Source organism: Abrus precatorius, unplaced genomic scaffold (genome assembly GCF_003935025.1).
Source record: "Abrus precatorius isolate BTA unplaced genomic scaffold, Abrus_2018 Scaffold8, whole genome shotgun sequence".
NCBI lineage: Eukaryota > Viridiplantae > Streptophyta > Magnoliopsida > Fabales > Fabaceae > Abrus > Abrus precatorius.
The window spans coordinates 16,444,955-16,457,183 of record NW_020874428.1 but is presented as its reverse complement, the minus strand read 5'-3'; the positions used below and the strand labels follow the sequence as shown (position 1 = coordinate 16,457,183).

Here is a 12,229-nt window from a genome sequence, read left to right as displayed (position 1 = left end):
ATTTTATTCGATTTGGTATGATTTTTAATATTTTTTTGTTCGAACTCAAACTAAACTATAAGTTATGAACACGTATTTCACTCTTAGAAAAATTGTTTTAAATTTGCAACTTACAATTTAGATTAAATTTTTATTTATAATGTGACAAATATTTTGAATATTTTTTTTTATATTTATTATATACTTAAATTTTTCTTTAATAAGTTTTTTTTTAAAAAAAAAATTAGCTGTAAAAGAGAATTCATATATTGATTTGAGATTCTACTCTTACTTTAATTAATTAAACTTTATTTATTTATTAAAAATAAAATATTATTTCTCAAATAAATAAAAATTAAAAATATTATCTATTTTAAATAACAAAAAAGTTATATTGAGTTAATTTAAATTTAACATCATTATTAAGCCAATTTAAATTGAACAATAAATTTTTATAAATAATCAAATCGGATAATCATTAAACTCTATCAATCCAAATAAAAAAAAGACAAACACCTATAAATTCAGATTCCTTTTTTATCTTCTTCCCATTATTTTGCAATCCTCCCTCTTTTCAGTTCTTTAATTTGCATCAGTGTTTTTCACACTCTTTTCCTCTCTGATCTAATTGCTGAGGTATACAATGGGCTACCACACCTTTAATAATTGATGTGACTATATTCCATACCCTATGTGATCGATGCCAAAACGACATAATATTTAATATTTCTTCTAAACAAGGTCACCGTACGGTTTTCAAATTTCAAGTGAAGTCAAATTGTTTAACTCTTGTACTTCGCAAATCTATTTTCCCTTTAGTACGTTGCGAGTTGTTTGTCATTATCCTTTTTTACTTTGTGAGCGTTTGTGAATTAGATTATCTCGAGCATAACGAAAAAACTCACTTCATTCAATTTATTGATTTTCCTATTTAATCATTAATAATTTGGTTCTAAATAAAATTTAGTTTACCCAATAAAATATCTGTATATTACATGGGTTTGTTCTTATAAGAAAAAAAAATATAAAAGTTATGTTAAGAAATAATTTTTTATTAATTTTCAATTTATTATAAATGATTCATATAAATAGTATTTTTTATAATTTTTTATTTGATATACTATCATTGTAGAAAATGTTCAAACATCAATCGAAAATATTGCATATATGACTTTTAAAGTAATTATAATAACCATTAATAATTCTTAATAATACAATAATTTATAATTAGATGATATTATAAAAATTATTTATTTTGTCATAGATTATAATTTAATTCATATTATAGTTAAATATATATTGACAAAGAATTTTATACAGTTAATTATTTAGAAAAAAAATTGTAAATGTATTTCAGTCATTTCTTCTTCCCTTGTACCTATTCATCTTAGTAAGAGCAAGATGAAACATCAAATCTCTTGTTTCAAAGAAAAAGAAAACTGACCCCTCACACTATCAAGTTATTGGAGACCTTTGAAAGCTTTCTCTCTTAAAGATCTACAAAAGATTGGAGCTTGTTTTCCACTCTTTTGCAAACTCGGAAGTCTAGAAATCATTCCTCACACTTGACTACTGGTGCATGCAATTAAGGTAAGCTACGAAGATCCTTCCATTTGCCCCCCTTAGACTTTCAACTCTCTCTCCAAGAATCATGATTGTTTTTAAATTTTTCTCCATGGATTCTCAATGCATGTGACATGCAATGACAGTTTTGTAATCTAGACTGATTAACCTTTTCATTACATCCTACTCATTGTAGTCCATTTCATAGACTTTTTGTTCATTAGGAAGTAGAGTTCTTGCTTTTGTATTTCCTCTCTCCATGCATGTTTGTCGTCTTTTCCATGGATATGATTTTTTACACCAATAATATATATGTTTTAATGTGAAAAAGATACATTTTGAAACTTTGGACACTTTATTTATAGTTGGTTGGAACTATGGGTGGGTTTCAATCGATTGTGGTTGGGTTTGGGTGTTGAAACCAAGAACCAATCTAAAGTGATAACTATAATATATCAATAGAGTACTGATTTAGACCCCAAGCTCATCGGGTTGTGCGGGCTCCAGTTGGGAATTTTTCAAATTTTGCCGGTGGGTTTAGGCGGTTTGGCTCTATCATCTTCATGTAGTTTTGAATTTCTTTCCATCAAGCAACAGTTGTTAAATGTGTTGAGTATCAATAATGATTAAAATGTGAACCCGCACTTAACTGCTTAAACTTGTTCTTAACTGCACCTTTCACTTGGTTTAACCTGCACCCGAATTGACTCATTCGAATAGTGCTTTTTTTTACTTTAGTTACTATAATTTCAATTAGTAATTCAAATCTTGCCAAGCCCTAGTTGGAACCTTAACCAAAGTAAGGGTAGGAGATATTTTAAATAATAGGTAAGAAATTAAGAAAATAGTTGAAATGAGATTTTTCTTATCCCTTATGTCTAGCTGACATGTTCTAGAAAACATATGTATGAACTTTATGTAGTCATATTGCTATAATTGTATTCTAGAACTCAAGTGATTTTTTATATTATTTTTATACCTTATTAAAGACAAGCTTGGGTTTGAGGTTGTGTTTAAATGTTTGATTTTGACTAAGTTATATCTATGTGTGTGCAAGCTAGAATTTACAATTGTATTTGAGTTGTGGGACTTAATGAAATTATGTTGTTGAACAAACTTGAAGCTGCAGTTGACTTTGAGAAGTTATCCACGCGTATGTTGCCTTTGGGACTTTGGTGTTTTTTAATTAAGAAATGGATTTTGAGCATATGATTGTGTATTGTATTTGACTTAGTTGATTTTGAAATGTTATAATTTGGCAATTTCGTGAACTTGGTGATCATGCACATGAATTAAAAACATGCATAAGCTTATGTGATAATGGTTAGAGACATTTCTATGCATGGAATAAAGCTCATGAAAGGCAAATGAAACTTGTGAAAGGATAAATATATGTAAGTTAATTTGGATTGACATTTATACATATGTGAAATTGGTGAGTCTATCTATTGTTTTTGTATTATTTTCCTTTTCTTAAAATGTTTCGAAGTGTCTAATACCAAAATATGTAAGTCTTTGTGATCCTTTGACATTTGGATTTGAATCTTGATTTATGAGAAAAGGGTAATGAAAATTAAGGGTAATTGAGTATCCACCATAAAGTCTAATGTAAAATGATATATACTTGTTGTTGAATGATGATATATGTGGAGTGTGATATCCTAAGAAGTAAGAGGCCAAAAAGATTATATCATGACTAGAGGTCATGATAAATACCTATAAATTATTGAGACGTGATATGTGTGCCTCTATTCTATTTTAAGAAAGGAAGTAACTACATTATTACAAAGAAAATGTAGGAACTGAAAGTGAAACTTAGAGATGACTATAAAGACCTATAGTAATTTATACAGTTTGAGACTCTCAATGATAGGGCTAAAACCATTAGTCTAGATTCAGTCAAGTGTTCTTTGTATGATACTTAATAAACTTTGACAATTCCAATGTGTTATTATGTTGGCGGAGCTAGTTGCAATATATACAATATAATTTTAGTACTTAATAAGTTTGTAAGTAAAATTTCAAACAACTTTCTAAGGATAAGAATTTTGTATCCGAGTCATGCATGAGATGAAATGATTTGATTTGAAAAAAACTATAAAGTTGCATTGTATCCTGTGGCATGGTCATACATTAATGTGATGCTCATTCTCTATGACTACTGTGGATGGGATATGTGCTGTTTTTAATTTTGTCTATTTAGTTTTCATATATTGTTATTTGCAAACATATTTGACATCTCACTTCCTCTTATGTATAATTTTTAGTGGTTAGATATGTCCTTTTGAATTAATATTTTTAGATTATTAAGATGCTGATGCCCCTTTCTATGATTGAGATTGAAATGGAATTAATTGGAAGGTGAAGGAGAATAGATTCATCACATATTTGACTATAGGTGTACTTATGGAAGATGAGGTACTTTTTGGATGTATATGAAGTTAGTTTTGCCGGCCACACAGAGAGTTTAGTTAAAATCTCGATCTCGATCCCCTTTTCTATAACCACTAATATGTATAGTCGTAGGTCTCTTCCTCATCAAGATATAAGTTGGATAACTCCAACACCATGAAGATAGAATTCGAACCTAATGTAAATCAACGTCCTTCTGGACCCTGTATCAAAATGACCCCTTGGAAGTCTACTTTATGTCTCCACTATCTCACCTTCTTCAAAAACGAAGTTGGACTTGCCAACACTGAAAAGTTCATGAGATATGTTGACTCCTAGAGCTTTGATCGAGACTATAATGATTGTTCTGATTCCCATTAGATATTACTTCCCCATTTATTTGTAAACTCCACTTGATGATGTTAGTGGAATAGCTAATTGTTCGTTTTAAGTGTACGTGGTGTTACTTGTTTTCTAGTTGAGTATGTCATCTTTTGTTAATTTTCAATTTGGTTGTTTTATTTGATGTTAACTTTCCTTAGGATGAACTTCGAATTTTATGTGTGTGTGAGTTATTTAGTAATTTAATTAACCTCTTAGTTTTATGAATAAACTATATAATTCATACAACTTAATATTTTCTATGCAAACGAATAAGTCCTATTTATGTTTCATGTTGTTAATAAGTACTTGTGAAGTTAACTCCTTAGTTGATCAAGTGGAAGAAAATAACACTCATTCTAAATCATATGTAAGTACGGAAGTATTCATATATTTTCTATGAGAAAAACGTGGTTATGGAAATCATAAACTTTGTCAGGTGTATAGGAATTTGAAAATATATAACGTTACGATAGTTGAAATTATGAAAAAAAAATAAAATAGTGGAATTGTTTCATTTGGAACATAAGAGTTAATAAATCAATATTAAAAATAAATTTTAACTTGTTAGATTTCAAAGAAAGAAAATATTTTCACAATCAGTAAGAAATTAGAACTAAACAATGTTAATAATGAGGTCACACCAGTATCGCCATAGGACATCACTTATCTCATATAATGATGTTTGATTATATATAAGGCTGGGATGCAGGTGATGCATAACCAAAATATAGTAGTGAGCCTACACAGTGTCATCTTGCATGGTTTCACAGCAAAAGTCTTTGGACCCTAAGGTGGAAAGCATGACTCTTTGATTATGATCCTATGACGTGAGTGTGTATGCAACATTGAGTAAGTAGAGTCGTAGACCACTGTTTATTAACGGATCTCAAATCAAGAGGCTGTCCAATTCATGTAAGAGACCATTGTCGGTCCAAGATAGTTGACTATAAGTATTTAGCACACTAAAATTGTCTCAGTATAAATTTTATGCATGATACTAATGTTCTATTAAAGTTGCCGCATAATAATTTAAAATATTTTTATTAATTAATTTATTTCATTATACATTTCTTGAGTTTTCACATTTCTAAGCATCCCAATTTTAAGTTTTAAAATCTTGTATAGTTATATTTTTTATAATATTTTGAAGAAATAGAAATTAAAAGTAGGGACATAATCTTCTTATATTAGTATAGTCTAAATTTTTTTATACATAATCTGAATATTTCATTTAACTTATATTTAATATGTTATAATTTATTACTTCATTAATATTAGATGTAAATTAAATGAAAAGTTCAGATATAGTATAAGAGATTTTATAGACTTACAATAATGTAAAAAAATAATTTTTTTAAAAATTACATTAATTTGTAATAAGTTGTAAAACAAATATCTTATTATACATATAAATCTTAAATAGAAAAATAAAAAATATATTATATTTTGATCTTTCACACATATTATTTTAATTTTTTTTTGTTTTATTTTCTTGGTATAATGAATTTTAAGGTTAGTAACCAAAAAAAAAAAAACACGAAAGACTAGAAAGACGCAATCCGAAGAAAACATATACAAGATGAATGAAAATTTCAAAAAATAAATAAATCAAGTTATATATTAATTTTTTTAAAAATTGAAAATTTAGAAAGAAATTTCAGGGGATAACTATAATAAATATTTTAATATTATAAATAAATAGATAAATAGACAAATAGAGAGACACAAATAATTTATAAATTAAAAGCATTTAATTTGCACGATGCAGTGCATGTACATGAACACTGACGTCGACAACAACCCAAATTCATACAATGCATATCTATAAAGAAAATTGTATAATTTGTATATACAAAATTATGTTGTCCTCGTGTATTAGCTAGTGAGATGCATGCAGCAAATGCTATTAGCTTCACCGTAATTGATGTTGGTATTATAATTTGAACGTAAGTATGATCTAAGAATGTATAAAAAGTTAAAACTTAAGTTTAAGTTGCTCGTATATTTAAAATGTTTTAATACATATTTTAATTTATTATTAACGTACTGACGTTATACTTTTGTTATTTAATTAAATTTTTTTTCAAATCTAATTACTTTTAACCTAAGTTATAGTTTGCATTTTAACAGTTAGGATAGAGTTGTACTGTATCCAACAGTTGGATGGCTTGAAAAATGCTACGAACCTACTGCGTGGTGCCCTACAATTCTCTTTCTCTCTCTCCTGCTCTGTTGCTTGCTTAACACTTAACAAGCTAACGAATTTCTCTAATTTTTACAACACAAGTCTAATTAACTCTTTTAATGATTGGTGACCTCATGCAGTGTTATATATATTTATATACACACGCACACGGATGAAAGTGTTTAATATGAGCTCCACTTGTGATTATGATACGCATGGCAAATGGTACGTGGCTACAATTAAAAGAAAACTCAAATCAAAATAATGGTTCCCATAGATTGTGTATCATGATACCGCTAGAGATAACTTGTACCCACAGCTCAATTTCGAGAGTTTGAACATAACACGATACCAATGATATAATGACAAACTATACATACAGTGACATGAACTTTTTATTTTAAGTGAGAGGAATAAATTTAAATCGTTAAATTTCATAAGAAAATGATAAATAAAATAAAATAAATGAGTCATGTGAGATTTTTAAAAAGTCACGTAATCTTATTTAGCTTTTCTCATTAAATAATGCATGCACACATACAGATACGTACATATACACGCATATGTTATTGTATTATTGACGATGCATGCAAAAACTTGAAAACGTTGAAATTTGAAGAATTGTTGACAAAGCATGCAAAAACATGAAAACGTTAAAAATGTTTGATCAGGGTACTAATGCAGAAGGTTAAAAAATACGATACTAATGCAGAAGGTAAAAACTGTTGGCTATTTATGTTTCTGCTGCCAAAGTGTATTCTGACTCATAACAATTGATCAAGTTGGTGATCAAGTTAGCAAGTCTAAGGGATAGTCCACTAAACAATATATCTTTTCCTTTTAGTGGTGGGTGGAACTTGACATGGATGAGAAGTTGGATGGGAATGACCTCAATTAAAGAGAGAACTTTAAACTGTGCTCTAAGGCACTTATCTACTTGTTCTGCGTAGTGGGTTTTGTTTTGTCATAATCTGCCTCTTCGTGTTATATATAAGGAAGGCCATTTCATGCAATTGATAGCATAGCCTCTTCAATTCTTTTTACCCAAATTGCAACATTCATTAAAATATGGAAGAAATATGGGGTGCCAAATTTGGCAATATGGTCAATAAGGCCAAGCCTTATGTGTTAACTTTGGGGTTGCAATTTGGTATGGCAGGAACATACATCTTCACCATGGCCAGTTTGAATCATGGAATGAGTCGTTTGGTGTTCATTGTCTATCGCAATGCCATTGCTGCATTAGCCCTTGCCCCCTTTGCACTCTTCTTTGAAAGGTGCGATTCATTTTGCCATAATTATTAGTTTTTTCAAACGAAGTTTAATGCAATATTGATAATGTTAAATGTTATATAATTAATTACTGATGCACTTGCTTCTTTGAAAAAAATTGCACGGGGCTACTCTTTTGTGCACATAGCTAATGTCTGTCATTAAATGTGTTGATTTGTTTAATTAGTTACCTTACTCCTTACAATTTTGCAGGAAAGTTCGGCCAAAGATGACATTCTCTGTCTTCGCGCAGATACTAGCCCTTGGATTTCTTGAGTAATTATCTGAAGCCTATCTATTAATTTTCACATGATATGTAACATACTCAAGAAAATGGAGAAAATTCCATTCACTTTTGACCCATTTACATAAGTCACCATCTCAACTATAGTTATTTCAATTACCCAACGGTTTGGTAACAATTTAGTAATTATGTACAGCATATACTATTTATATATAACTAAATATTTTCATATGAAAACAATATCATAATATATATCTATATGAATCTACCTATAGGTTAAATTTTATTTCTTTATCTTAAGAATAACCTGATTTATTTTGTCACTGTCTTTTTCCTGTTTGAAACATCTTTCCTCTATACTCTGTTTTTCAAGAGTATAAATAAAATTTGTTTGAATAATTGTTAAAATTCACATAGATAATCCACTTAATCTGCTTTTCATTACTAGACAAAAAGGTTGATGGATGGAATGGGGTTAGTAAACTTTATTGATAAATTAAAAGGAACCGTGATTACGGGAGTAAAAAAAGTTGGAGAGCTTATAGGAAAATGAACTTTTATGAATTCTTAAATTAAAACGTTTTTTTATGGATTTTTTTAAAAGAAAATGAATTTTAAAATTTAATTCTCTTTTTAAACATATCAAGTGGTTTTTTTATATGAAACATTTATTTTTAAATTTAATATTTTTATAATTTATTTTTAATTTAAAATTTATTCGTTTTATTTATACTTACAAGTTTCTTTTAGAAGCTATTTAAAGTACTTTATCAAAACAATTATAAATTATTATTTTTAGATTTTTCATTTTTAAATTTTAAATTTAAAAAATTTGCCAAAATTTTAAAGTGATTGTTTTCAAAATGAAAGTAATTTTTTAATGAAAAAACTAAATCATTCTTAATGAATTTTTAATTTAACTTATTTTGAAAAAAAATTGTATATTTTATCATCTTTTTGATAAAGCTCATAAAAAATAAGCAATAATGTTAATCAAGCACCTAACATAGGTTTAATCATTCACATTAATAAATTAAGATAATGATCAATTTTATGTTTTCTAGTCATAAAGATGGCAATTTTTGTGCATGTTAATAATGTGTCTTTTATTTTCGTATTTTAGACCGGTGGTTGACCAAGGCTTCACTTTCTTGGGGATGCAATACACTTCGGCTTCATTTACTTCTGCTATTATGAACGCCGTACCCTCTGTAACTTTTGTGCTTGCATTAATTCTCAGGTGAAATTCTATTTATTGAAAATATGTTTATTTTTATTTTATTTTATTTTATTTTATTTCTAATAACACTTCTAGTGCTTTTCTTTCATCTCGTTTCTTCTCAAATCATATTTATACTTTTGCTTATCCAAAAGTACCTTTTATTTCTTAATAAATAAATTAATTAATAATGACCTGTACTTACAACCTTAATGAACAAAGAGTATGGGTAGTAATCTCTAATATGAAATCCTAATTTACAACTTTGTATTATGTCAGGTTAGAGCGAGTAAACATCAAGGAATTACGCAGTCAAGCAAAAGTGGCTGGAACATTGGTAACCTTTGCTGGGGCTTTGTTAATGACACTTTACAAAGGCCCTCAAATTCACCTATTTCATCATCCAAACACAACCCACCATCAAGATGGGAGTCACTCCCCTCAGAGTCACACTCACTGGCTCACTGGAACTCTATTTATATGCTTGGGTTGTCTAGCTTGGTCTTCTTTCTACATATTGCAGGTAATTATGCATTAATATAATTTAGACTTGAATATATTTTTCATCTCTATAATTTTTAATGAATTTTTTGTTTTAATTTCACCTAACAATTTTTTTAGTATATTTTTATTTTGTCTTTTTCACTAACTTGTCTAACTAAAACCAGATAACAATTTTTTATTGGCTTGGTTTGGAGGGATTAAAACTAAAATTTTGTTAAAAGAAAACTACAAACATATTAATTAAGTTTATAACCTATTCAAGTTTATCAAATCTATGAGATATGTGAGAGAACATTGTTCTGCTCTAATGTGCAATGAAATTGTGGATGTGTATCTACAGTCCATAACAGTGAAAAGGTACCCTGCGGAACTATCACTATCATCGTTGATATGCTTGATGGGTGCATTGCAAAGTGCTGTGGTGGCGCTGATCGCAGATCATAACCCTCGGACATGGGCTATCGGTTTAGACTACAGACTCTATGGCCCTCTCTACACTGTTAGTATTACATTATGCTTTCTTCTTGAATCTGTAATTTATATTAATATGCATGTTTATGGTTGCAAGGGATGCTAGTTATCCAAAGGAAAATACAGTCTTTTCGACACACTGTTGGTAAATATATATTGGCTTACGCGTATTTTAATTTTGATTGGCTAATAATATCTAAAATACCTACGATATTGCAGCTAAATCTTGTCCTTTATGAAATTATATGAGGCTTACTAATAAAAATGTATGAATCACGTAATTTAGGTTCACTTTAGCTAAACTTTCACAATAAAAACTTATAGTAAGATAAAATAAATCAATTTTTTTATAAGGTAAAACCAATTTATCTACATTAACTTTGTTGAAAGCTTATTTGTTTACATAACTTTTTTAAGAACTGATGAAAAAAATATATTTTTTTATTATAAATTTTTATTGGAAAACTTATCTACTTGAGTTATAGTAGTTTTTAATAAACTTTAATTGATAACAAAGAATATATTGGAAAGAGGAAACTAATAATATATTTATTATGCAATATTAGAAATCTTAGAATTTTTTTTAATAATAAATTTCAAAATTGCAGGGAATAATGAGTTCAGGAATAGCATATTATATACAAGGATTGGTCATGCAAAGCAGAGGCCCAGTCTTTGTAACATCCTTTAATCCTCTGTGCATGATTATTGTTACTGCTTTGGGCTCCTTCCTTTTAGGAGAATATCTTTACTTGGGAAGGTAATCTTGCAATTCTATTGCTATGGGCCCAATCCTGTATAGTTGCTCACTTTATTGCTTTAATTCACAAATAATAAATAAAAAAAGAGTGACCAAGAAAAAAACATAACCAAACAAACCCACTATATAAAATTCCATTTGCAACAATTATTTTGGAATTTCAACAAAGCAACACTGCCTATATGACACCCACAAGAAAAGCGATTCCAATATTTATTTTCTCAACTAACAATGAATTAAATTTACAAAAAAGGCAGAGACACTTTCTTAATGAAATTCTGCAAGAGCTTAACAACCCAAATCCTGCAATAGTACTTTTTTTTTTCAGAATTCTGGCTGTATCTTTCATTTCATCTGTTATCCACAGATCTTAAAGCTTTTCACAGTAAATATACCAGTGTGTATATGCTAATTTTTGTTTAATTTTACATTATTTAGTTTTTGAAAGTCAAATAATTTGTTTTAGATATTTTGATTATAAATTTTTTAATCATAAAATAAACTAGTTTAAACTAGTACTAAATCATGTGTTTAAAATATTAAATATGGTTATATATTTATGATACTCACATAGTTTTTTCAAATTAAAAACAAGGGTTATATACTTAATTTCTTTCTTAATTAAAGTCTCCAATTTAGATATTCTACATGCCGAAAAAATGGATAAGAAAACTAACCATACCATACTGTAAATATATATTTTTTGTCTTGAACAAAATTGTCTCTCATAATAATTTTAAAAAACAAAATAAGAGTAAACATGGACCCATTGTTAATGATCTTCATATATGTGTATATAGCTTGTTTATATATATCTCGTAGATTTTCTGATAATGCTCTCTGCGTGTCTGTATAATTGATATCAGTATCATTGGAGGGATCATTATCGCAGTGGGTCTCTACTCTGTGGTGTGGGGAAAAGGCAAAGACCATGAAGATCACACGTTACCATCAACCACAACAATAAAGGAGACAGAAATACAACAGTTGCCAATTATCATACCAAATGGTAAATAACAAAGAAATCAAAATTACATAAATCTGGCTCAACTTGTGATCAACGAATCACTGCGTAATTTGCACACCTTTAGTGCTTTGTGCTAGTGTGGGCAACTATATTAGCCATGTTAAGTTGAAGCACGACATCGTTTTGGTTAATATTCATAGTTAGAAAGTGTTTTGCTATCGTTAATTATACGAAAAGTTTTAACTGTTAATCAATGTGCAATAATATTTTGTTGGTTTAAATTGTTGCAT

General features: G+C 28.5%; 1 protein-coding gene across 1 annotated transcript; it reads left to right on the top strand.

Annotated features, from left to right (window-relative positions):
* The first annotated feature begins 7,570 nt into the window (after positions 1–7,570).
* On the top strand, positions 7,571–11,989 carry LOC113874320 (WAT1-related protein At4g08290-like). The gene is made up of 7 exons (XM_027512554.1): positions 7,571–7,779; positions 7,988–8,050; positions 9,142–9,258; positions 9,517–9,760; positions 10,082–10,240; positions 10,821–10,972; positions 11,839–11,989. The coding sequence occupies exons 1-7, from the start codon at positions 7,571–7,573 to the stop codon at positions 11,987–11,989; spliced, it is 1,095 nt and encodes a 364-aa protein (XP_027368355.1).
* Positions 11,990–12,229: the final 240 nt, after the last annotated feature.